General features: G+C 43.4%; 1 protein-coding gene across 6 annotated transcripts in view; it reads left to right on the forward strand.

Annotated features, from left to right (window-relative positions):
* Nucleotides 1-26642, forward strand: part of TBC1D9 (TBC1 domain family member 9) — a 115654-nt gene extending 89012 nt beyond the window's left edge. For 3 of the 6 annotated variants that reach the window (XM_089912425.1, XM_089912428.1, XM_089912427.1), the window contains 8 exons: nucleotides 9094-9192; nucleotides 9366-9434; nucleotides 13194-13455; nucleotides 18525-18590; nucleotides 19482-19568; nucleotides 23155-23229; nucleotides 23324-23427; nucleotides 24538-26642. In XM_089912425.1, the coding sequence (XP_089768551.1) occupies nucleotides 9094-9192; nucleotides 9366-9434; nucleotides 13194-13455; nucleotides 18525-18590; nucleotides 19482-19568; nucleotides 23155-23229; nucleotides 23324-23427; nucleotides 24538-25263 (1488 nt within the window). In that variant the 3' untranslated portion in view covers nucleotides 25264-26642. The other 3 variants (XM_089912426.1, XM_022582465.3, XM_089912429.1) reach the window with 2 other exon arrangements.
* Nucleotides 26643-27328: the final 686 nt, after the last annotated feature.

Genomic DNA, 27328 nt, shown 5'->3' on the forward strand with positions numbered 1-27328 from the left:
AAGCTCCTGGCACACACTGTCCAATTTCTTTAAAAATTGTCCCAATTTATATTTCCACTAGTAGAGACTAAGGATGGCTGTCACTTCACTCTTTCCAAAACTGGTTATTATCATAATGCATTTTTTTTGTGGCTTTTTTTTTTCTTTTTTGCGGTACGCGGGCCTCTCCCTGTCGTGGCCTCTCCCGTTGCGGAGCACAGGCTCCGGACGCGCAGGCTCAGCGGCCATGGCTCACGGGCCCAGTCGCTCCGCGGCATGTGGGATCTTCCCGGACCGGGGCACGAACCCGTGTCTCCTGCACCGGCAGGCGGACGCCCAACCACTGCGCCACCAGGGAAACCCCATAATGCATTTTTTAAAAAATCATTGCCCCAGGACTTTTGGGTAGTCCTCCGTCAGAAATTTTGGATGGTTATTCTTCCAGAAAAAGAGCCCATGTGACTGAACGCAATAGTTATTATTATAGCTGTGGGTTGTTTTCCTAAAGGCATCCCCTGAAACCTTTATTCTAAAGAGAATTCTAGACCAAAGTAATAAAGCTTGGTATGTGGAAACTCAGCTTTGTTCTTGACAGCAGATAAGCTAAGGTCTTCTTGAGGTCAGCACTTGGCCCATCTTTAATGGGAAAGAGAGGAGAATGGAGACAAGACCAGGGCTGGTCTCCATTTCCATCCTGTCTGCCTGGTCCCTAATGGTGACTCTTAGGCTGCCAAATATCCTATCACAGGACACAGCAGCAGTTTCCTTCCTCTGCCTGGGAAGACAACCCCGTTTATTTATAGCAATGCCTACATTACCTGGCCTTTCAATACATGATGCTTGGTTTTTTGTTTTCTCCTCTCTGCTTGGTGTCACTGCCCTGCTCATAAGTTTCCATTGCCTTCCCAATGCCTTCTAGACCATCGTAAAGAAAACACCACAAACACTTGCCTTTCTTTTTTTTTTTTCCACCTATTAGATTGATGGTCCTCAATTCTGCCTGTGCATTAAAAGCACTTAAAAAAATTTTTAAGCCAAGCTTTTAAAAATATACATTCCTAGGCTGCATTCTAGACTTTGTATCTCTGGTGTGAGGCCTAAGAATAAATATTTTTTTAAAGTTCCCAGGTGATTCAAGAGCCCGGTGAGGGTTGAGAATCACTGCCCTAGATGCAGAATGGGGCCACTAGACACAGAGGCCCATTATAACCTGGTTATACGGCACAACACTGGTGTTCTGAAGCAGGCGACTCGTTGCTTTCTGTGCTTCAGGATAATTAGTCAGGAAAATAGGAAAGTAGGGAAAATACCGAAAGCACATTCAGCCTTGAGATCCCTAGGTTGATGCCAGTTGATCAGCTTTCTCCTGTCGAGCAGAGATGGTAACTTGATTCATAAATGCCTTGCTCATTGTGAAGTTCTACCGAGCCCCTCCTGGAAGGAATGGTAGGGACAGTCTCAGAGACGGTTTTCTTCTGTGTGCGCCCCGAGTGCAGTTTTGTTAGATACACAGACGTAGAAGACAAAGTCCCGGCCTTCAGGTTCACCCATAGACTGAGGTGAGCTTTCTGGAAGGCACAGGGCACTTTAATAAAAGACCTTTCAGCGGGCTTCCCTGGTGGCGCAGTGGTTGAGAGTCCGCCTGCCGATGCAGGGGACGCGGGTTCGTGCCCCGGTCCGGGAGGATCCCACATGCCTCGGAGCGGCTGGGTCCGTGAGCCATGGCCGCTGAGCCTGCGCATCCGGAGGCTGTGCTCCGCAACGGGAGAGGCCACAACAGTGAGAGGCCCGCATACTGCAAAAAAAAAAAAAAAAAAAAAAAAAAAGACCTTTCAGTAAACACACGACCACCACAGTTTCTTCATGTTCAAGATGACTTGCCCAGGGCGTCTGTGAAATGTGAAGCGGGGAAAGGAGGTGGCTGATAAAACACAAGGAGGAGTTTGTGCAGAAGGACAGACAGTTTTAAAAGTTCAGAATAAAGTGTCAGCTCCTTAAGGGTGATGAAAACAGCTCTCACTCAAGGAGAGCCCACCTCGTGTGGGACAGGTGCTGGGTGCTTCACAGCCCCACCAGGTACATGTTAACACATTTTAAGGTGAAAATTTAACTTGAGAGAGGTAGAGCTAGTTTTCCCGAGGCACACAGTGAGGAAGTGGCAGAGTCAGGAGTCAAATAAGAGCTCCCCAGCATTAAAGCCAGAGCCAAGGGGGTTTGTCTGGATAGAATGGAGATGGGCTTGTAGATGTACATATGGACAGGAGGTCAATTGGTCCAGGAGAGGCTGGTTAGTGGAGAGTCTGAAAACCACCAACTGATTTGCAAGGCACCCAAGAGCCACTGGAAACTGAGGGGGTTTTCTTCAAGTACATTATTTCTCAAGCTCCCTGTGCAATAAATTGGAGTGGGGAGAGCTGAAGGAATAGACTAGCAAGGGGGATGCTGCAGCTTGCCATAGTTACCTTATTGGACAATGGCTTTTCTAGCCCTTTCTGCTTGGCAAAGACCTCAAATGACATAGTCCCCCTGAGACACATAAATTTAGTTACACAATATGGGCCTGCTTTCTGACAGAGTTATGAAGGTGTCCCATGGGTATGAATATTGTGGTGAGTTGAGACTTCTATAAGATCGGAGGGCCTTAGAGGGCAGCCCATTCAGCGAACATGGGGCTCCAACAAGCAAGGTCCTCACACTGACTTCATATCCTGGTCCCCTTCTGTCTTCTCTTTCCTCTTCCTCCTCCCAGCCATCTGTTCCCCCCACCCCACCCCAGCACACAAGGACACATGTACAGACAAGTGCCATCAGTACAGAAGGCAGGGCAGAGTCTGGGGGAATTGCTCCTTCAGCTGTATTGGAGAATCTCTCTGCCATCTTGGTCTCAGCCTCCTATAACTTTATGCTGTTTTCTGTAAATCCAAAGACCCACATTCCACCCGTTTCTCCATTCTGTCCCCTCAGTCTTCCAAGGCAGAGCCTCACTCTCTGCCTTGGGCATTTGGAGATTTTCTGATACAGAAAAAGACTCTCAAATGTGAGTTTCCTTTCATACCCATATTCATGAGATAGCTCAGTCCTCTGGCTAACAACAATGAACCCCGTGCTATATGCTGGGAAATAAGGGCTCCACAAACTAAGACACATATTAAAGGCACCTTTGGCATAATTTCCGTGACCTAGTCTCGTTTAAAAACAGAAATGAACCATAGAGTTTCGATATTAGAAATGACCCTTGATTTTTGTTTCAGTAAGTCTTGCTGTGATGGGCAGATTTGTTCAGGTCATTCCATGAACCTATGGCCTAAACTAAGATTTTTTTTTTTTTTTAAGCTTCAGCATTTAAATATTTCTAAGTCCTCTTGAGGATTTAGAAAGGAGGAGCCTATTGCACTTGGTGGAACCCTTGTGGTCTCTTTAAAATGTGTCTGTATCTGTCTTCCATCATCCCCGTCTTCCCAACAACGCAAGGGAAAGCTTTGGAGGATAAAGGAAATCACAGAGATGCTGCCCAGCATGCAGAGGAGAACTCTTGTCCCACCCAGGAATGATGCTGGGGGTGGGAGAGCCCACAGAACATAAACTGGGAAATTGGGATAGACTTGTCTCCACCTCATTCTTTTATCTGGCTTTTTCCTCGTCCTGAGTCTGTCGGGGGAGAAAGGGAACATTGCACGCAGGGCAGGTGAGATGGTACAAGATGAAGGGCTACAAACCTATCTGTTACTTGGTATCAGCAAGCAGGGGGGCAAAGCAGCACAAAAAGGACGTACTGCCTGCACTGAAAATGGTCTCTCAGCTCATAAAAACGTTAGGAATCAGATTGGAAAATGAGACACAGGCCACAGGAACATTCAGAGAAAAATGGAGCTGGAGAAGAGTTGGAAATGAGGATGGATAATTTTACTGTTTAAGGAAGGGGGGATTTTAGAAAATTAAAATAATCTTAGGCTCCCTCACTCCCATCACCAAATTCTATCTGTTAGAAAAAGTATTGTTAAATTAGTGAATTCATTCTTTTGCTAGAACTGAAATTCCTCCGGAATTTCCCTTGTTTTGGGTGATGGAAATGCAGCCTCCAGGATCTACTGAGCCAACGTTTGTTTGCCCTATTTTTAGCATTTCATTCTGTCAGAGCCCCTCCAAAAAGGTGGGTGGTGGAGGAGAGGAGACCACGACCCACTCCTACTCATTACCCATTTTCCTTTAGAAATCCTCCGGAAATAACTAGGCTGGAACTTGGAGTTTAGGGTTTCCTTTCAGGTTGGGACCATTTGCTCCAGATGGAAGGGCCATTGTATGTATTCCATTGTGTCCTGTATTCTACTGTGGCCAGTGCCTGGTCCTGCCTAGCAAACTGCAGGGTCCATTTCTAGTCAAGGAACAGACGTTAATTAAATATAAACTATACCGGGCTCTTTGAAGGTCAGGCTTGGGGGGAAGTAACTCTTTCTTTAGCAATCTGTGAAGATCACCAAGCCAATGTTTACTATGAGTTGCTATTACCAGTACTTTATATTAATATATCCTTATCTCTAATGGCAATTCTACAAGGACAGTTTTGGGGTCTCATTTTACAGAGGAAGAAACTGGGAGTCCGAAGACTTGACTGAATTGCCCAGAGTCACACCGCTCACTAGTGAAGGAACAAGAATTTGAATCAAATTTTGTCTTGCTCCAAAATTTATGTTCTTTTCTACCCAGAGACAAGGAAAAACCTGTTCGCCTCCAGAACAGTAGGTGGTGGAGTTATAAAGCCAATGACTGGGCCTCAAATTGCAGCGCAGCCCCTGTGGGATGCTGAGTAGCTTATAGAACCTCTCTGAACCTCGGTTTTCCCATCTGTTAAATGGAAGTAACAGTAGCAACTCATAAGGTTATTGTAAGGAGCCAATTACATGGCCTGTTAATGTCCCTGCCAGTTGTAGTGCAAGAAAATTTAGTTTCCTTCTGTCTCACAGCTAATGTTTTTTTGTTGATCAAAGGCATACTATAGCCTGGTTTGAAGTAAATCCAGTCTTCCATCTTCAGCATGCACTTTGCAGTGGATGCTTTCCACTCTTCTGTTAGGATCAAAAGAGTTACCTTTCCTGGGAGTTTAAATCCCATCCAAGGATTTAACCCAGAGTGAATTAAATATGGTATTTTTCATCACTAGTGGCAACTCCTACTAACAGCTTTTGAATTCTTGCTTCTAAGCGGCAGTAAATACTGTGTCTTTCTATATAACGGAGAGGATTCTGGTCTTTAGAAGATGCTTCTCTGGAGATGAGAAAATTCTTTCATAAACCTTGCATTTGTTAGGTGAAGACCCTCCCACCACATAAGTGATGAAAGTTCCACTGGCCAGGCTCCAGAATGTCAGTGTACGCTCTTGTCTTAATTATCGGAAAAGAATGCCTGAGTCAAAACTCAGTTCTCTTTCAAAACAGAGGGAAAGTATTGAATAGATAGAAATAGAAAGCACTAGAAAGGTGGGGGTTTTCGCTGTTAACCCCAATTTGGGGAAATTATAAATTATATAGTTCAGAGTCCACCATGTGGAATAACCTATAGAGAGATGCCATTTCTGGGGTTGTCAGATAAGATACAGGACTGACATTGCCAGGGACGTACTTACAGTAAACAATTACTCTTGTTTATCTGAATCAACAATTTAACTGGGCATCCTGTATCTCCTGTATTTTATTTTCTGAATCTGGCAAACCAAGGCCTTTGTTGAGTACCAGCTGTGCTCTGTAGCAAGTCAGGGAGGTGACCCCTGGGGAGTCTCCCAGGGGTGGGGCTCTGAGTGCGAATCCTAGAATCAGACAGCCTGTATTCAAACTGGGCTTCACCACTACGGATCCGGGCACCTGGGCAAGCTAATGCCCAGGTAATGATTTTTGTTAAACTTCCATTCCCTCATCTCTGAAATGGAGATAAGAAGAGCACTTACTTCCTGGAATTACCCTGAGGATTCAGTGTGTCCGGCAAATCCGTGTTGAGCGCTTGCTGTGAATCAGCACCTGTCCTCCACTCGGGAGGACACAGTCTCTGCCCTCACAGTAAGGGGTGAGAGGGAGGCCATGGTGAACTCAAGTAAGAAAGAACACAACCAGGTAAAAAAGGTGGGGATGTGCTGTTTCTCTGAGGTTTGTGTGTCTGGTGAAGGGACATTTAGCAGAGACACAAATGACATGGGGGAGCCATGTGACACAACACAGCGCATTGTGTCTGAGAGAAGCAATTTCCAGGCAGAGGAGGGGCCGGTGCAGAAGCCCCCGCTGGCGATGGAGCCACCATGACGTGCTTGAGGAGCAGCAAGGTGACTGAGGGGGTGAGAAAAGGGTGGTGGCAGGTGATCAGAGAAGTAGCTGAGGGAGGGAGGGAGAGGGTGTAGGGCTTGGAGGCCTTGGTAAGACTTGGAATTTGACCCCGAGTGAGCTGTGAAACCGCTGGAGTTGTGAGCAAAGGAGTAGTATCATGTCTCAGGATTTAGAAGGACCACTCTTGCTTCTAGGGGAAAAATAAAGCGGGGCAGTGCCTCAAAGATCAGTTTAGAGGCTATTGTAAGACAGTAGTGGCTTAGATCAAGGTGGTAACAGTAAAGGTGGTGAACAGTGACTGGGAATCTCTAGGGAGTAGGCGTGTAGAGGTCTGAAGACTGAGCCCTGGGGTTCCCCAGGGTTTCGAGATGGAGAGGATGCGCAAAGGAGACAGAAAAGGAGTAGCCAGTGAGGCATAAAAAGAACCAGGAGAAAGGGATTAAATGATGGAGAAATGTCTATTTAGGTCTTCCGCCCATTTTTTGATTGGGTTGTTTGTATTTTTTAACATTGAGCGGCATGAGCTGTTTGTATATTTTGGAGATAAATCCTTTGTTAGTTGCTCCATTTGCAAATATTTTCTCCCATTCTGAGGATTGTCTTGTTTATGGTTTCCTTTTCTGTGCAAAAGCTTTTAAGTTCAATTAGGTCCCATTTGCTTATTTTTGCTTTTATTTTCATTACTCTAGGTGGTGGGTCAAAAAAGATCTTGCTGTGATTTATGCCAAAGAGTGTTTTTCCTATGTTTCTCTCTGAGGGTTTTATAGTGTCTGGCCTTACATTTAGGTCTTTAATCCATGTTTGGTATTAGGGAGTGTTCTAATTTCATTCTTTTACATGTAGCTGTCCAGTTTTCCCAGCACCACTTATTGAAGAGACTGTCTTTTCTCCATTGTATACTCTTGCTTCCTTTGTCATAGATTAGGTGACCATAGGTGTGTGGGTTTATCTCTGGGCTCTCTGTCCTGTTCCATTGATCTGTATGTCTGTTTTTGTGCCAGTACCATACTGTCTTGATTACCGTAGCTTTGTAGTATAGCAACCTACAGATTCAATGCAATCCCTGTCAAATTACCAATGGCATTTTTCACAGAATTAGGACAAAACATGTTACAATTTGTATGGAAATACAAAAGACCCCAAATAGCCAAAACAATCTTGAGAAAGAAAAACAGAGCTGGAGGAATCAGGCCCCCTGACTTCAGAGATTTGTCTTTTTTCATTTGGCATAATTTCTTTGAGGTTCATCCAAGTTATTGCCTACGTCAGTAGTTGTTTTCCTTTTTTTCATTTCTGTGTAGTATTCCACGGTATGGGACGTACAAAGGCACTCTTTAAACCTTCTGTTTAACATACCCATGTGACCATTTGCCAGATCAATGCCACACCCCAAAAGCGCTCTTTGTGTCCCCTTCCTGTCACTATCCATCTAACCAAGGTTAATAATTCTCCTGACTTTTAGCACCATAGATTTTGTTTTTGAACTTCACATAAATGGAGTTATACAGAATGTGCTCTTTTGGTTCTGGTTTATTTTGCTCAGCATTATGATTGTGAGATTTGTCCAAATTGTTCCTTTGCATTGCTGCATTGTAACCCATGGTGTGATAATACCACAATGCTACTGTTAATGAGCATTTGAGTGGTTCTTGCTTTTGGCTAATAGTGGCACTATGAATATTCTACTCTATGTCCTTTGTTAAAAATATACACACCTTTCTTTTGGGTATATACTTAGGGAGGAATTTCTGGGTCATAGGTATGTACCTGTTCAGATTTAGTAGATGGTGCCAGATAGATTTCCAAAATGGTTGTACCAGTTGATACTCTGAGCAACAGCATGTGAGAGTTTTGGTTGCACCGTGCACTTGCCAACACTTGATATTGTCTGTCAGCTTTTCCTTTTTCCTTTAAATGTCTTTAACCATTGCAGCATTGCTTCTATGAGTTAAGCTTCATGTTTTATGCAGAATTTCTTTGTTTTTCTTTTGCACCACTAAGAGAGATAAAACCTTATATATCCTTTCTATGCCTTCAGATTGGAAGACTTGTTTTGCTTTTGAAATTTAGTTCAACAAACATTCAGGCAATGCTAGGCATCTTGAGTTTAAAAAGGTTGCTAGGGGCTTCCCTGGTGGCGCAGTGGTTGAGAGTCTGCCTGCCGATGCAGGGGACGCGGGTTCGTGCCCTGGTCCAGGAGGACCCACGTGCCGCGGAGCGGCTGGGTCCGTGAGCCATGGCCGCTGGGCCTGCGCGTCCGGAGCCTGTGCTCCGCAGCGGGAGAGGCCACAACAGTGAGAGGCCCGCGTACCGGAGGAAAAAAAAAGGTTGCTAACCCTCAGTGTCTGCCAATGAGAGACAAATGCTGTTGAGCTAGAGATCAGGACAGGAAGCCTCACTCCAACATTTCCTACAACCTCCCAGTTTAATAGTTAGCCTTATATACTTCCTTTCTTCCTGCCAAGAAAGTTCTTCCTTTAAAGCATTATTTCATCCACAAAGGGCCCTTGTAGCCTTATTTAACCCTCTCCTTCTCCCATGAACTGTTGATTTGAGGAAGACTCATGTGGCTTTGAAATTTAGTTCAACTGTTAAGAAACATGAGAATTTTTTGTTGTTTATTTATGGTTGTTTAATGGCCTCGAAATAAACAAAGGCCATATAGTAAATAAAGGTATAGTCTAGGAGGCCTGTCATTTGGCAGGAAATTGCCCACTGGTATCAGGATTTATCTCCGTCAGTCCTGCAGACATGATATCGAGTGCTTTAGCAGATTTCTCGAAATACCAATGTTGTTTTTTTCCAGAAATTTGGAACTATCCGGGCGGATTTGATTGAGCAGATGAGATTCAAACAGAGACTGAAGGTGATCCAGACACTGGAGGATACTACAAAACGGAACGTGGTGAGGCTTTTGAGAAATGGCATGTGACCTTCTTTCTGCATCCTTCCGTACACTCCTACCAACTCAAATTCCTGCTTGACAGACTGAAGATGATTTAAAACAAGAAAATCAGGAAGTTTGCCATTATGACATTTTTGAGTTCGTGAAATTCATTGTGTTTATTCTTCTTATAGGTACGAACCATTGTGACAGAAACTTCCTTTACCATTGATGAGCTAGAAGAACTTTATGCTCTTTTCAAAGTGAGTTTCAAAGAAAATTCATGTACGTTCAGGGGGAAAAGGAGTTCACTTTAATAATTCAGTTAGTTCTAGATTTTTCTCTTAAATTATGAAGGGATAGCATGAGTGTCAACATGCATAAATAGGAAGATAGAGCTGAGAGTGTAAAAATAGAGTACTTAATATGAAAAATAAAGATATAACTCATTTAAATTGATGTTTTAGCTTTCTTCCACTCCATATAATATTTTAGCTGTTTCCTTGGTCTTAAGAAAATAGGGCGTTACTTTATAATTCTCACTGGAACGATGGCAATCAAGTTTAAATTCTTCCTGAGACTCCTGTAAATTGCAGTTTCCTATATTAATCTATATTAAAGCACTCTTAAAAAGAGATATGTATCTAGAATAAGAATAAAGCTGCTCAAATGTCTAAGGAAAAGCTTAGTTGTTAAATTTCTGCAATTTTCCTTTCTGAGTCAGCCCATACCAATCTTGATCCTCAATAAGAAAAATATTATGTCAGTAAATAAAGCAGTATAGAATGGTTTTTCTTCCAGAAAAATACTTCTTTCATAACTGTCATTACCAACATTGTAAAAATGTAGCAATTGCCAAGAAAAAGTTTTAAAAGATGCCTTTTATGTGGGTACCGATTTTATCACAGTCTTTAATTGGCTAGCTTCTTGTGTACAGAGGCTTTTACTCCTAGAACTAAGGAAGACGGTTGAGGACTGCAAAGATATTATAGGAACAAACATAAAGGGACAAACATAAAGATCTGAGTTGGACACTAATAGATCTTAGGATCAGACAAAGTGAGAGCTGGGAATATTTTTGCAAATGTTCCCGCTTGCCTGTTAGCTACTGGAGGCACCACCGTTTTATTTCCTTTTGTCTCACTGGTGCCTAGTTTAGTGTCTCTCCCCACTAGGTGTTCCAAACATGTGTGTTGAATACATAGGTGAATTAGTGATCAATTTTCCATCTAGTATGATCTCTGTGTGCTTCTGGGGCCGGCAGAGAGAGGTTGATGGCTTTGTGCAGCCCAGCAGCATGACCAACAGAGTGGACAACTGTGTTCCCACCAGGCTGTGTTCAGCACTTGACGGCGAAGTGTCTAGCCTGTGCCATCTCATTCGTGTTTTATTCAGACACGTAAAGCGCGGTAGCTAATTGCTCCGGGTACGTTGGTTTTCCGTAAGGAGGAAGTCCCTCTTCGTTTCGTTAAGCAAAACTACAGTGATCCAACTTGGATCAAAACAAGAAGATACAATGATCCAGTTGAGATCAGATTTTCAAAGGATACTGAGGACTGGAAGAAATCTGCTTCACAGGGTGGTAGGATCCGGTAGGACCAGGATTTGGGGTAACTAAACGGAAGCGGGAGTAGCAACTGGAGGCGGCAAGATCATGCACAGATAATGGGAAGCGCTATAACATTAGAAAGAGGAGGCTGACTCTGGGGCACACCGGGAAAAGGAAGACCAGGGCTGGTTGTGCAGAAGTCCAAGATCCGGAGATCACTGAAGATGCAGAGACAGGGGTGCCCTTGTCTTCTTACCCGGGCACCCCTGCACTCTCTGGTCTATGCACCTCCAGGTACCAGGTGTGACATTTATACACCGAGGATATTGCCTGAAGAAAGCTTTCTTTACACTCCAGAACCCTGCCCTAAGGGTGTGTTGACAAACACGAGTTCCCCAAGTCTGCTGAGCGCCCCAAGAGAGAACCCGAGACCCTTGGCTGGTGTCAGGGATGGGAAGGACTCTCGGGTACTTTGGAACCCAAGACAAAGACTTAAGTTACCGACTCTTTCTTGAGTCTTTTGAAGACTTTCATTGGCTTTAATTCATCTGAACGAACGTTTATTGAGGCATTACTGTGTCAGACACGCTGCCAGACTCTTAGTTCTTTAAAAAGCCAATTTCTGGGGGTTTTCCTTCGGATACAAAGGAAAGAGACATTTGTCTCCCACGGAGCATTCTGCCTTGGGCTTTGGGCTAAAACTTGGTAGGAAAAAGGTGAAAGGCCGCCACCCTGAGGCAGATTTGATGGAAAATGTGGTTCAGGGCCCCTATGCCTTAGTTTCTCTTGAACTCTTTCTAAATTAGTCCTTTTTCAATCTCGGGTCCCTAGTGCCCAAATGATGGAGTAGGGGGGCTCATCAAAGGAGAGGGTCATGGTCTGCATGGCTTGTTTCCTGAAGGTCGTGAGCACGGTGAAAGTGTCTGCACCACATTCAGGCCTGGTTCCAGAGGAACGTGAGCGCTTTAGTTAGGAGGAAGTGCTTTGGGTAACCTTCATCCACTGACGAAGCTCCGGTAAAGAGGACCCTTCCTGGGGATGTATCACCAACACCGTCCCACCCAGAGGGCTGCTGGGCATCACTTCAGAGCACAGCTCACCCGTGCAGTCCCTCGGACCCTCCTCTCCGTGACGTCACCACCATCACCACTCCTCCCAAGCCCCGCCCCCATCTCCACCCACAGCGCCAGTGCAGCCCGAAGCCTGGTGGTCTGGTGGACCTGACGCACTTCCTTTATTCTCCCGAGGCTGACCTGCAGAAACCTCTCCTTCCTTCTCTCTTGCCTACTCTCACTCCGCTCTTTCGGGGGTTATTAGCTACAATTCCCAGCAAACAGTGAGGACAAAGACATTGGTCCTCTTTGCTCCGTTCTAAGTGAGACAACACTCACTACTGACTCTCCCTTCTCAGAACCCCTAGGCAGGGGGAGGGGGAGATCTGTTTTGTAAGTGCCTTTTGCTATTGCAATATTTATACATGCTTATAATGAAAGAGTACAACAGAGAATAAAGTAAAAAATAAAGTCTCCCTCTGCATGCCCCTCCCATCTCCCCAGGCTACCATTCAGTGCTAACTGTAAATGTCTACATACAGGAGAGCTGGGGTGTTCCGTACTGGCCTTTCTATTAGATGTTTTTCCTTTGCGGTCTTCCTAGAATGGGCGTATATTTCTACCAGAATCAATATGACCTCATGAATAAAGAGGCAGCCTTCTTTCCAAGGACAGAAACAAGAAGCCTTTTGCTGGATCTCTGTTCTCCTCACCCTAGTTGTTCCTGCTCATAAGTTCCCTGGAGCTATTTTCAGATGCGTGGAACAGGAGGACCGCACACTTGTAGCCTGACTACTGGATGACTAGGATGATATTAATGGGATTTTGGTGACCAGGAAGCAGGGGGTTGACAGGACACTAAACTAGGAGTTTGGAGACCCAAAATCGCATATGGTGATTCTGCTTTGACTAACTGGTTAGATGACCCCGTGGAAGCTACTTACCCTCTGGGCTGTAGCATCCTCACTGAGGACACAAGGTGATCAGATTGCCTGAATTACAGATCCTTTTTTCAGGTTAACATTCTATGTATTTCTTTTAAATTAAAAAAAAAAAGTTTGTTTTTATGGGAGTTACTTCTTAAAATGCTTTTGAGTGTGGGGATGGGCAGGTGGAGAAGAAAATGGGGAGAAGGGAGGGTTTTCTTTCTTTTTTCACCTACGCCAGTAATTGAACCAGGTTTTTCATGCCAGGTGTAAACGCAGAGGTGGTTGCCGTGGAGTTTGGGGGGAGCGGGGTCAAGTGGAGATATATGTAGAAGAGAAGCCGAGGGGCCCTGCGACCAGACCACTGCCCCACCCCCACCCCAGGAGATGCACACGGGTGACCTAAAGCCTTTTTCCAAATTTGAGGGAGGGCCTTTCTTCTTGGTATTTGCTGTGAGATGCAGTCCCCAGTAGTCCTGTTCTTTGATTTTTCAGGCGGAACACCTAACCAGCTGCTACTGGGGTGGGAGCAGCAATGCCCTGGACCGGCACGACCCCAGCCTGCCCTATCTCGAGCAGTACCGCATCGACTTTGAGCTGTTCAAGGGCATGTTTGCTCTGCTCTTTCCCTGGGCCTGTGGAACTCACTCTGACGTGCTTGCCTCGCGCTTATTCCAGCTATTAGATGAAAATGGAGATTCTCTGATCAACTTCCGAGAGTTTGTCTCTGGACTGAGTAAGGCTGTGATGTTATTGCGTGAGTTGGGGCAGGGGGAGGGGGGAATAGGTCAGTAAGCACCGTGGTCCTCGTGGTTCTCTGTGCCGCCCTCAGGACCACAGCCCCGCTCGCTTCAGGAGACAAGGTTTACAGGACAGAGAAGCACATTTTAAGGTTTGCAAGCTGACTGTAAAATTCGTTTTTAGTTAATGGATATATTATATGATTAAATCGTTACCTCCTACATTCGATAGTCCTCAGCCCTAGTTAAAATACATTATCAGAGAGTTTGCAAGAATGCCAACTTAAACACTGAAACCACAAATCACGATAACTTTACAAGGGAAGAAATGTTTGGATGGATTGCTTTTCTTTGTCAAAAAATATATTTACAGTACATATGTTTCATAAAATTTTATAAAACATTTCATAATGTTTTTAATAAAGAGCTGAAAAAAAAAATGCAACAGCCCTGCCGTCTAAATGGAAGTCTTTTCTCTCCATTCTGCGGGGAGGAAGGGTGTCCATCCTGAGAATACACACCCTCACCTCCCAAGCAGCACGAGTTTCTGCCTGTCAGCCTCACTGTCTGACCTGTTTCCTGTCCTATATTCCACTGGACTCTTGTCCCATTAATATTTGAGCAGAAAAGCTACGTGGTGGTCAAGCTTGGCCCGCCCATTACGAGGTTGTGGATATAGCAGGCATTATGTCAGGCTGCCTGAATGAGATAAGATAAGAATGAGATAAGACTTTTTAAAATTCTAATTGTGCCACTCTGTGACCTTGGTCCATGCACTTGAAAATGACCTGTGCCCACGAAAGACGAAGGCGTCAGACATAGAGCCAACGATGATTCCAAAAAGTACCCTAAATCATTAAGAATAATGACTGGAAGGCTTAAAGGCCAGAGAAAGCTGATGGTTATTAAAAAAGCAAAGAGGTGTAGATAAGGTCCTCTTAGATAAGTAAAAACTATTTGTATCAAGCGCTCAGATATATCATTCAAAGGGGGTACATGGAGGAAACTAGCCTTTTTTAAGTGCGGGCTCTGTTGTGATGCTTTAGAACTTGTACTTTATCACTTAATCCAGACAACAGACCTTTGAGGGTAATAATAGTATTGATAACTAACATTTATATAGCATTTGCTCAGCCAGGCACTGCCCTCGTGCTTTATGTGCATTTAATTTACCTAAAGCACACAACTACAAAGTTGGAGTTTGAACTCAGGCACCCTGGAAGCAGCGTTTGTGCAGTTACTATCAATATTATGTTTTATTACCTGTCTGCTTACTATTAATACCCCCATTGTCAGTTAAAGAGATGGAGGCTTAGAAAAGTTAAGCAGCTTGCTGGAATATTCATTTTTAGCAAGTCAGTATATGTCTGTTATTGAACTGAAGAGCACAGTTAGTACGTGCTGGGTCCAGGATTCAGATGAGGGCTGTTCCCATTACTCTGCTAAGGACAGCAAATAGGATTTGTTTTTTCTTTTAGGGAAGAAGGAGGCATTAATTTTTAATTACAAAAGTAACATAAATACATTCTGCTTTTCAAAAAAGTGAACAGAATAAAATAAAGTAAAACAATCCAGACAAGGCTAAGGACCCTTTTGACCCTCTCCTAATCTTTTCTTCCACAAAGTAACTATTATTATCACCTTGGTGTCTATCAAAAGGGAGATTTTTTAAAATTAGCTTTGGACAAAAAAAAAGGAGGAGAAGAAAGAGACAGGTTCTGCGCGTAGAAAGGGTTCTAGGAATTTTTGCCGTGAACATCTTTGCTGCGGCCAGTTTTGCTGCAAAGCTAATTGGCCATAAGGCCATTTTGCCATAAGAGATCAAAATAATTGGTTGACAGTTACGACACTAGAAAAAGATAACAAATCAGTTTTTATAAATCCTTCGACGAGCACAGTCATGCCTCCCACTCGTCGAAACCAAAAGTTCACCAAGCTATGGCAAATATAAAAGAAGCGGCTACTAATTCACAACAGCCTTCGAGAACATTAGTGATTGATTCTTTAGCTAATTTGGATACAACAGATTGTCCTCTCAGGCCGTCTTTACCAAATTTATCATGCAGTGTTAGACGCTGGAGGCAAACGAAGAATCAAGCTCCTCCTATCCCCCCAAAAGGAAATCGTAATGTGATTCCTGATGGGTATAAGTTTCTTGAAAATGGTGCAAATTTTAACACAGTCTGGCTTAGATTAGCTCGCTGAAGGATTTGCAAAAATTGCTATCTTATTTTCTAGTGTAATGTAACCATCAACCAGTTATTTTTATCTTTTGTGGCAAAATGGCCTTACGGCCAATTAGTTGTAATGCGAATCTGCTTCTAGCAAAGATGTTCACAACAAAAATACCAGACACGTGTAGAAAGTGATAGGAATAAATATAAATATTTAACTTACTTAAGCCTAGTCAAACCCCAACACGGTAAATACTCTTCAAAATCTTCCGAAAAGGAAAGCGAGGTTTGCAGTCTAAGATAGTGAAAACATTGGAGAAGAGTACTTGGGCTTCTTAAAAATGCAGTTGAGTTCTCTGAGCAAAGTCAACTCCACCCCGTTTGCCAGGCGGAGTCTCAAGAGCTGTAGTCAGTCATGCGGGTTGATTACAGCTATGGAGACAGACAAGTAGACTAGAAAAGAGAAATTCTGTTCAAGTCTTAAGGAACTAAAGAATGAATTCTGGAAGAGATGGATCAATAATTTCAATGTTCATCTCCAGAAAGATCCCTCTAGAAATTAGTGAACAGAACATCTCTATGGAATTAGAGATGAGGGATTACAATCGCAAGCCACAAATTAGCTGGACCTCCTTTTCCAGTGGTACTGCTGGAAGGCAGCCTTTCTAAACACGCCATAGATGTCATGAGGCAGCTGGTCACTGGACAGATAACTCATTATAAATGGAAAGTTGGAGGGATATGGATGTTGGTGATTCAATGACTGTCTGAACCCTGCACCCAAAGCATGACGGTCAATGGAGAGCTCTCTAGTATGCTGGGCTTGGTGTTTAACCTCTGTGATTGTTCCCTCATTTGCAAAATAGTTATCGTCAGGACTAAAAGAAATAATTCAAGTAAAGTTCCTACAACAGTGCCTGGCTCAAAAAGTGTTAGTTATTGTTGTCACTACAATTACTGCTTATCCATCCCCCTCTACCTGACTTAGTCAGGGATTTAAACTATAAAGGTAGAGAAGCTACCATTACAAAAGTGAAGAGAGACAGCCATTGTGTTGGAGGACAAAAACAAGATTTAAAGAAATCAGAGGAGGAAATGGTTGGCAAAAACAAACTGATAGAGATAAATCAGAAATCTTAAATTTTAAGAAACGATTGTAAAAGAACTGTATGTTTGCATATATAGTATAGTGGTTTCAACCATGCGATCTAGGGTCAGACAAATCTGAGTTCAAATCCTGGGCCTGCCACTTGCTAGCTTATGACCTTGAACATTACTTAACATCAATAAGCCCGACTTTTCTCACCTGTAAAGTTGGGATAATAGTTGTGACCATCTCGTAGAATTATTGTGAGAAGAAAGTGAAATGCATATGGAAAGTAGTTAACATAGGATTTAGCACAAAGTGAATGGTTCAAAAATGTCTGTCATTATTTTCATGGTTAGTATTAGTCAGTGTGTAAGCATTTGGGGGTTTAGTTAACTATGTGGTCAATAAGAAACTCCAGAGTGAAGAGTGTAAAGAGTTGAATGCAGACTTAGGCTAAGAGTCAAGAACAGTTCCACTGTTCTCTGCAGTGGACTAGAAGCTTCTGGAACTCTCCGTCCAGAGGGTTATTGATGGACACATTAACACATAAGGTGGATGTGGGTAAGAATAGGGAAGAGTGTACAAACGATGTCGTATAAGAAAGTTGAAAAAATGTAGAGAGGGTATAGCCTGGGGGACATAAATATGCCTTGAAAAGATAAGCTGGAGAGGAACAGGACAGCTGTCCTTAAAATCTGAAGGATCGTTGTAATGAAGACGTAATAGACCTATCTTTTTTTTTTTTTACTCTAAAGAGGAAGGAAAAGGAATAGTTCTAAACCTTTTTTTGAGTTGTGATCTCTTTGAGATCTGATAAGGACTGTGGAAATCTTCCCAAAAAGTGACATCGGCACGTGGCCACATTTTACATTGTTTGTGGTTCATGGAATTTATGCACTTGAACCTGTAGGTTAAGGGTCCTGACTAAAGTTAAAATGACAGGAGCCCTTTCAGTGTTTCTAGAATTCCCCAGTGAGATGAGATGCCTCTGGTTGTGATGAGCTTCCCGTCCCTGAGGATGTTCAGACGTCTCTCTTACGTGGATGTGGGTGTGGGAGGAGGCCCCTGCGTTAAGTGGGAGGTGGGACGAGATAACCCCTGGTGCCCCTGCCAACCAATCCAGATCCTGTGATTCCCCTTTTCCCAAATCTTATTAACCTTCAACTAGGCGCTCTGAGAACACGCATTTACAAAGGATTTTCTGATTCCTGAAATACGTATGGACTGTAAGGGAAAAAGTAACAGGATTCTTTGGGTTGAAGCAGTGGTGATATAATGGCGGCTAGGTTAGGCTCAATTGAACTGAAGAAATATTTAAGAGACCCCAAAAGCAACTAAAAAAGATTTCTAAAATGAGTAATTTGAAGCACTCTTAAACGTGTATTGAGATTATTTCTGAACTCTAGCAAGTATTTAGGGTGTTGAGGCCCAGTCACCTGACTTTTCTTATCAATAACACTAGTTATATTTGTGCCAGCCACTGTTCTAAGTGTTAACACCTTTAGTTCTCACATTTCATGGGCCCTGATATCAAGACCACTGGTAGTATCTTCTAATTTGTCATCCTGCCTCATAGAGGGGAAACTGAGGTACAGAGAGGTTCACTCTCCCAAGGGCACATAGTAAGTACAAAGCATTTGAAACCAGGTATCCTGGCTCCAGAGCTTTCAACCCAAATACGTCCTGGCCAAACTTTCTGCCACACAATACCTGGGTTTCAATTTGTAAAAGTAGGTGCTTCAGGGGGATGCTGAGCCTGGGGTGGGGGGGGGGATTGTAGCACACATGGTGCATTTCACATTTTTACTTATGTGACTTCTAGGTGCCGCGTGCCATGGGGACCTCACAGAGAAGCTCAAACTGCTGTACAAAATGCACGTCTTGCCTGGTAAGCGAGACACACAGAGTAGCACATGTACCTGTGACTCTGGCCTGGCTTGAAGTCTTTTTTGGCGAGACCCGTTTGCCTTTTTTTTTTGATGTACAAAATCACTCATTGGTCACTGAGAACAAACTGAACGATACTTTTTACATGAGTTCCTGAATCAGCAGGTGCTTAATTCAATGATCATTCACCTGTGTGAACTGTGAGTTGTAGTAATAGAAAAGAGCAGGCTTCTGCAAGAGAACAAATAACGGTAACTCACGGGATTCTGAGTCGAGGGGGAGCAGTGTTACCACCGACAGAAACAGTGGGAAAGATGGTGAAGTTGTGAGTTCAGTTTTAAACAAGGATGGCCTCCAGCTGGAAATATCTAGCAAATACTAAAAAAGAAATGGAGGGAGAGGTGGAGGGAAAGAGAAAGAGAGGGAGAGAGAAAGGAAGGCAGGAAGGCAGGAAGGAAGGAAGGGAGGGAGGGAGGGAAAAAGGGAAGAAGGAAAAAGGGAGGGAGGAAGGGGAATTAGTTCCAAGGATAGAGATAGGGTAAAACTACAGATTTGGGAATTATCATGATAGTGTACAATTTCCCAAAATTTGGTTCCTTAAACCATCATTCCATAGGATTTAGGAAAAGTCTCCAAAAAAGGCAAATGTGAAGGGACACTTCAGTGTGGGGTTGTTATAAAGGAAGGTGGAGTTAGTACTGGAGGGAGCCCCTCCCCCATAAGGGTTTTGAGGAGGTGGGCGTTCGAGGCCCGCACCAGTGATGGGACCCCCCAGCCCACCTTCGTAACTTCAGCTTCTCATGAGCCCCGTGTCATTTCTTCAGCAATTAAAGCACACTTTCATTGAGTCCTGGCCCTGCCAATATGAGAATCATCTCTCCTCCCTCTCCAGAGCCATCCTCTGATCAAGACGAGCCAGATTCCGCTTTTGAAGCAACTCAATACTTCTTTGAAGATATCACCCCAGAATGCACACATGGTAAGTGACTTTCCTCGTCAGGGCCTCTCTGTTTCTTTTTCTACAGAGCCCTCTGTTATTGGGAAAAGTTGCCTCCAAAGCTAGGCAATCAGAAGTATAATGAATACAAGTGCCTGATATGCTACTTTCTTTTTAAATTTTTGAACTTGACTAACTACTGGGGAGTGGGAACTTCAGCCCACCGAAAGGACCATGTACATTGTGTCCTGCTAGCTTAGAAAAAGCGTTACCTGGAGAGCATATTCTTTGCTCCCCTCTCCTTGATAGGGAGAAGCGCTCACTAAGAGTGTCATTCTGTTGCTATGCTGCTGTCCAGAATCTGGACTAGCATTGACATCAGACACGCTGCTCTGTAACAGACGTCAGCAAACTTTGGACCAAATCCAGCCCACCACCTATTTGTACGGCCTGTGATAATAAAAAATTTATTTTTATTTATTTTTTATTTTTTGTGGTACGCGGGCCTCTCACTGCTGTGGCCTCTCCCGTTGCGGAGCACAGGCTCCGGACGCGCAGGCTCAGCGGCCATGGCTCACGGGCCCAGCCGCTCCGGAGCATGTGGGATCTTCCCGGACCGGGGCACGAACCCGTGTCCCCTGCATCGGCAGGCGGACTCTCAACGACTGCGCCACCAGGGAAGCCCGATAATATAAACTTTATATCAAAGAATTAAAATAATATAAAATTGAAACATTACTGCCTATAAATAAAGTTTTATTGGAACACAACCAGGAACACAGCCAAGCTCATTCAGTTATATATTGCCTATGGCTGCTCTCACACTACAGTGGTAGAATTGCCTCAGATATTTGCCGTCTGGCCCTTTACAGAGAAAGTTTGCTGACCCCTGCTCTGTGCGGTTGTTAGATCTACACAGACATGATCCGGCTCATTGGAAATATCTCCAGATTTACATATGAACCTGTTCTGTTGTGCCATGTGTGGATCTAAGCAGCGTCTGGGCTTGCTGCTGCTGAGCATTATCTCCATCCTATTGATACTTCATCCGTAGGGCAGGCGGCCTCCTGACTTCACCCAAGGTTGAAAGTCAGCATGGGTTGCTCCTGGATCCTTTTGCCTCTTAAATCTTACGGTCCCCAAATAAGCACAGCTTAGACCTGCTTTTAAACTGTGAGCCCCTAAGTGATTGAGTGGAGAGGAACGAGAGCCAGACAGTCTTCTTATTGGTGATACATGTTAAGGGCAGGAGTTTTGGACAGGATGCTAGCTCTGTTTGTCTAGATGACCTCAGGCAGTCTCGGGCATCTGGGAGCACCAGCGTCCTTGTGTGGAAAGTGGAGATGAGAGCTGTCACATTGGGTATAGTAAGGACTTAGTGAGATAATGTAGTAAGCCTCTTAGCTTAGTGCCTTAGCATATCTGACAGTATTCTTCAAATCCTTAGCAATCATATTTTGGCTGCAAAATGTTAGCCACATCTTTCTTAGTGGGCACTCATCTCAGAAAAGGAGTCACTTGTTTCAGAAATGCTTCAGGAATGGTTACATGCCAGTAGCACTTAATAGCCTCAAAAGATGCTTTTTAAAAAATGTTTTTTCTGGGCTTCCCTGGTGGCGCAGTGGTTGAGAGTCCACCTGCCGATGCAGGGGACACTGGTTCGTGCCCCGGTCCGGGAAGATCCCACGTGCCGCGGAATGGCTGGGCCCGTGAGCCATGGCCGCTGAGCCTGCGTGTCCGGAGCCTGTGCTCCGCAACGGGAGAGGCCGCGACAGTGAGAGGCCCGCATACCGCAAAAAAAAAAAAAAATGTTTTTTCTAACTCCATAAGTACTATTGCTTTGTATGAAAATTTTTTAAATATGGGTCAAAATATATAAAATAAGCTAATGATATCTTAAAACTGCATGATATAAAGATAACTATCAATAATAATTAATATCTTGAAGTATTTCTTTTCCTTTTTTATCCATATAATTATAATAATATCCATAATGTATATATAAAACTGGGATCAAACTGCCGATACAGTTTTGTTCGTTTGTTTGTTTTGGCTGAAGGATCGTTTTATGAACAATTTAAACATAGAACAAGTGTGTTCTGGCACATGCCATCTCCACGTCTTCTGCCTGTACAGTTTTGTATCCTTTTTTCACTTAAAATCCAGTGAGACTATTACGATGTCATTTACATTCTCTGAAAACATGGTTTTTAATTGGCTGTATAATATCCATTTGATGGGGCTTACCATAACATTTTGGACTATCTACTTGTTCCCTAAAGCTAGTTCAACATTAAGAGGAGAGGACTTTCTCCACGGCATATATAGTTCATTGTCCTCAGTCTGTCTTAAAAGCTGCTGAGATTTTAATTTGGCACTAAATATGTAAAGGTTACATATGCGGCAAACCAGCCTCCTTTTGTATGGCTGAGGAAGTGCTTGGGATGCATTCTTACAGCTCACAAACTGAATGGGAAACTGGGGGGATAGTACACCTCTCCCTTTTGAAGCCCTGGGATGTCCTGTTTTAAGAAGAAAGAAGAAAACAATTATAAGTTGTTTTCTTGAAAGTCAAAAAATGCCAGATTATGAATCTGAAGGAATTTAGTAGCACATGACATTTGTTTTCTTTTATCAACATAGATGTCAGTTTCTTTTTAAAAAGTGGGTTCTTGATCTTTTGCAGAGCCTGACAGAAGGTCAATCTCATGTATACAAAGTTAAGATGATAATGTAACAGAGGAGGGAAATCAGCATTCACTGGGGCCAGCACCACCGTTTTTTAAGTACTGAACACCACATGACATCACTCCTTTAATTCCTATTTATACACCGAGCCCTGCTTGTGAAAAAGGATTCTTGGGGAATCTTTCACCTAGAGATAGAGTTTTTCGATTGTAAAAAAAAAAAAAAAAGCACTACCTAAAAGTTGAGAATTACGTTTTATTCAGCAGACGTACTGAGGACTTAAGCCCAGGAGGCAGCCTCTCGCATAGCTCAGAGGGACTGCTCCGAAGAAATAAGGGAGGAGAGCCAGGATATATAAGATTTTTTTCGCAAAAAAAAAAAAAAAAACGGGTAGTGGAAATATCAAAAGATTAGTGTTAATTAAAGAAACCAGATATCTCAAGTTAATGAATTTAGTGCTTTTCTGTGTATGGGAAGATGCAAGAGTCTGGGCTTACTGAAATCATTCCTTTGATATGCACTTTAGCTGTCTAGGGCCAGTATCCTATTTTTCTCCATCCTGAATCCCTGCAGGGTGGAGATGGCACAGTTGGGGGCAGCTGCAGTGCTGCTGGCTTGATGGCTGCAACATCCTTTGTTTACTGACCTGGCAGGCAACACTCAGTTGTCAGATCAAATATGAGACACCCAGTAAAATTTGAATTTGAGGTGGACAAAAATAATTTGCTTAACGTGAGTGTGTCCCATGTGATAATGTGGGAACTCACACTTTAAAAAATTATTTGTTGTTTACCTAATTATTTATGTGCTGGGGTTTTGTTTTGTTTTGCTGTGTTAGGCAACTCTACCTAGAGGTTTTTCTGTTTTCTACTACACCTGCTAAACCTATGGGCTTATCATGTAACATTCTCCTTTTTTTCTTCTGAATCTTTCCTGGTAGTGGTTGGATTGGACAGCAGAAGCAAACACAGTGCAGACGATGGCTTTGTTACAGTGAGTCTAAAGCCCGACAGAGGTACAGACTTTGTCTTCTCTGTGTTTCCCTTACTGCTGGTTCAACAGTTGCTTCTTGACCTTTGAACACTTATTTCTCGGCATTTGGGTTTTAGGGAAGAGGGCAAATTCTCAAGAAAATCGTAATTATCTGAGACTCTGGACTCCAGAAAATAAATCCAAATCAAAGAATGCAAAGGATTTACCCAAATTGAATCAGGTGAGTACCGAACAGTGTAGTTCATGCATTTCAAACCTTGAAGCTCTGTTTTCTAGTCATAGATAAATGTAGAATAAGTTCTCCTCAAGGCGCTTAAGTAGTACCTGTTTGGATCTATTTTGTGCATGCTTCTGTGCATTCAAAGCATGCTCTGTTGTGAGAAAATGACCTCCTCAGAGAATATGTGAACCACGAAATATTCAAATTTGAGAATACATGCATTCTCATCCCAGTCTTTAAAAATACCCTCAGATACTCGGAAGACAAGCTCATGCTGTTTTCAAACCACTGTGCTCAGCTATAAAGGTGTCTGACATATTTTTTTCCTTAAACAGCTGAAATGTAATGAGGGCGATAAAACAATATAAATAATTAAAATACAGGATGCAAATGCTGTTTTCTAACAGAAGAACAGATAAATCATCCTGGTGGGGGTGGGAGGCATGACTTCCGTCCGTGGACACCAGCAGATGTATCATGGGAGAGGGGATTGGAGCTGACCTGACCTTGGAAACATTGGGCTGCCTGCTGTAGTGTGTAGATATGAGATGAGGTGAGGTCTGCGATTTACTTAAGATACTGCAAGAAAGGATAAAACAGTTAGTGAAACATTTGTATAACATGGTCCTTCTTCTTTTTTTTTTTTTTTTTTTTTAATATTTACTTATTTATTTTGGCTGCACCGGGTCTTAGTTGCGGCACGTGGGATCTTCATTGCGGCACGCAGGCTCTTAGTTGCCATGCATGTGGGATCTAGTTCCCCGACCAGGGATGGAACCCAGGCCCCCTGCATTGGGAGCGCAGAGTCTTACTCACTGGACCACCAGGGAGGTCCCCGTGGTCCTTCTTGACTCTAGAATGATAGGTACTATTATAAAGGCGTATTATTTCATTCTTTCTACTTTCATGGATGTTAGAAGTTTTCCCCGTTTAAAAAAAGGAAGCAATGAAAGAGACTTTAAACTACACATCCATCCACCCTACGGTAGGACTCTTCCAGGATCTTGTAGGAGTCCTGATATTAAATGGCTTTGCCGTCCACTTGGGTCCTGCCTCCGTGCTCCTCATGAGGTGGCCACATACTTGTGTTTTCCCTCCATCACTTTGCAGGGGCAGTTTATCGAGCTGTGTAAGACGATGTATAACATGTTCAGCGAGGACCCCAACGAGCAGGAGCTGTACCACGCCACGGCGGCGGTGACCAGCCTCCTGCTGGAGATCGGGGAAGTGGGCAAGCTCTTCACTACCCAGCCCGCCAAGGAGGGCGGGAGCGGAGGTGGCGGGCCACCCGGCAACCAGGGCCTCCCCGGCGGCATGCTCTTCCCCAACAAAGGGCCGGGCCAGCCTTACGCGCCGGACCCCGTGGAGCCCCTCCCGGCCAGCTTGGCGGGGGACGGCGAGGAACACTCCCTGGGGGGACAGATGGAGGACATCAAGCTAGAGGACTCCTCGCCCCGGGACCACGGGGCCTGCTCCTCCATGCTCATCTCCGACGACGACACCAAGGACGACAGCTCCATGTCCTCGTACTCGGTGCTGAGTGCCGGCTCCCACGAGGAGGACAAGCTGCACTGCGAGGACATCGGCGAGGACACGGTGCTGGTGCGCAGCGGCCAGGGCACAGCGGCGCTGCCCCGGAGCACCAGCCTGGACCGGGACTGGGCCATCACCTTCGAGCAGTTCCTGGCCTCCCTCCTGACAGAACCTGCCCTAGTGAAGTACTTTGACAAGCCCGTGTGCATGATGGCCAGAATCACCAGTGCAAAAAACATCCGGATGATGGGCAAGCCCCTCACCTCGGCCAGTGACTACGAGATCTCGGCCATGTCCGGGTGAATCCCGCGCCTTCTGTAGGGACACGCAGGCTGGGAGCGGGGGGAGGGTCTTTTTTATGTTCTGTGTTGGGGTTTCTTTCTTCCTTTTAAATTAAATATTTATTAGTACCCGGCTTAAAGCCTAGTGTTTTCATAATATAATACAATGAAAGCTGTTGGAGGAATACTTAAACACCTCGGTGTAGGCCCAGTACACTCTCTTGTCGGGGGGAGGGGGATTTACCAGAATACAGTTTTATTCAGTGAATTCCGAAAGAAAGATGACTCTGTCCGTGATATGTGTGTATTTATAACTTCTTAATCTTGCTGTTGAGCTATATACATAGTGCTGTTTAACACTAAATAAGGCAGCAGACGTGTATTGGGGCTTTTTAAATAAAATTAGAGCTGTTAAGGAAAGTAGAATGCCACAAACACAGAATGTTCTTAAATGGAATAGGCACTGTCAGCTGGGGTAAATCCTACACCACTTTTAGGGAGCATTAAAACTATTTTTTAAGATTTGAAATATATTTCATAAAAGTCCTCTATTCAAAAATCATGTTTAACAGATGTTCCCTTTTGAGGTTCTAAGCAATTATGAAAGTGTAAGTGATTTTTATGTGATGCCGGAATAACACCTCTATCTGAACAGTTTGGACAAATACCAGGCCAATTTTGCATTTACAAAACTGATGATTTAAGTCAGCTGGCCAGAATTCAGGGGAAATGAACAGTCTTTTGTTACAGAGAATCTGAAAGTGGCAACAGAAATGATGAGAGGGCTCAGGATTTTTTTTTGGGGGGGGGGAGTAAAAATACTGATGCTTCTCATACTAGATTTTCAGCCTCTTGTTACTCATTGCAAATGAAGCAAAAAGTAAAACGATAAACTTTACCATTTCCGTACTCTCCATAGGTTCAAGAAATTATACCATGTATCACATATGACCATCTTTCCAGTTAAATCCATGTAAAGTAGAGATAATGTAAATTGAAAACACAACCTGCAAGATAACGTAACTGAATGTTTAAAGCGGAACTTGTCACTTTATATAAAAGAATAGTATGCTCTATTTCCTGAATGGACTGGGAAATGAAAACTATCGCACCTGCACTTTGTATTGTTGCTTCTTTTTTATTCCTATTATATTTCTGTCTTTTACACATGCTGGCGTTTTTTTCTCTTATTGTTGCATTCATAATCATGGTCACATTTTCTTTGCTTATGCAGAATACTCCTTCCAATGCATTCCTTTATTTTAGTATCCATTGGTCTTTATTTTAGCTGCTGCTGCTGTTTTTTATTTTGTTTACAGAATGATTTTTTAAACTGTCCAATGAAGTAGTGTTAACCTCAAGTAGGATAAATGTGAACAAATAAAATACATCCGATACTCAGATGTGGCTTTTATCTCAGTACTTGAGTTCCTGTCTAAGGTGATAACATTATTCTTTTGACAGTTTAGCAGGGGAAATTATGTTAGGCAACCATTTTGACTTAGGTAACAAATTTTTGTAGGCAAATATCTTGAGGTAAGAAATACAGTATGGGGAATTCCCTGGGCGGTCCAGTGGTTAGGATTCGGCGCTCTCACTGCTGGGGGCCCAGGTTCAATCCCTGGTCAGGGAACTAAGATCCTGAAAGCCTGCAGCATAGCCAAAAAGAAAAGAAAAGAAATACAGAAATACACTACATAGTGATGTGCATATGAATGTAAAATAAGGAAGAGAATCATTGTCAGTCATCTAATCATTTAACTTATCCTGCATAAGTAATAAAAGGGTGAAAATACCTCTGTTTAACCCTGATTAGTGCATGGTAACACCATTTGGTATGTATTTAATTGAGTAGTCATTCATTTGATTCGACTCTTAGATGATTGTACATTATTCCATTATTCTGTCTATCACTTAAAGATGCCTCGAGAGATAACGCTATAGAGTCTGATCCTTTCTCTCACCTCCAGAATTAAAGATGGGTTTGGGAGGGGAATGAACATGTATTTAAATGTGTAGCCCTAGATAAATAAGAGGAGCCAGAATTTTCCATTATCACTGAGAACGGGATTATAACTGAACAGTGT

The sequence above is a fragment of the Delphinapterus leucas genome, chromosome 5 (assembly GCF_059928025.1).
Source record: "Delphinapterus leucas isolate spDelLeu-1000000601 "Yukka" chromosome 5, BTC_Dleu_Yukka2, whole genome shotgun sequence".
NCBI classification, from domain to species: Eukaryota; Metazoa; Chordata; class Mammalia; order Artiodactyla; family Monodontidae; genus Delphinapterus; species Delphinapterus leucas.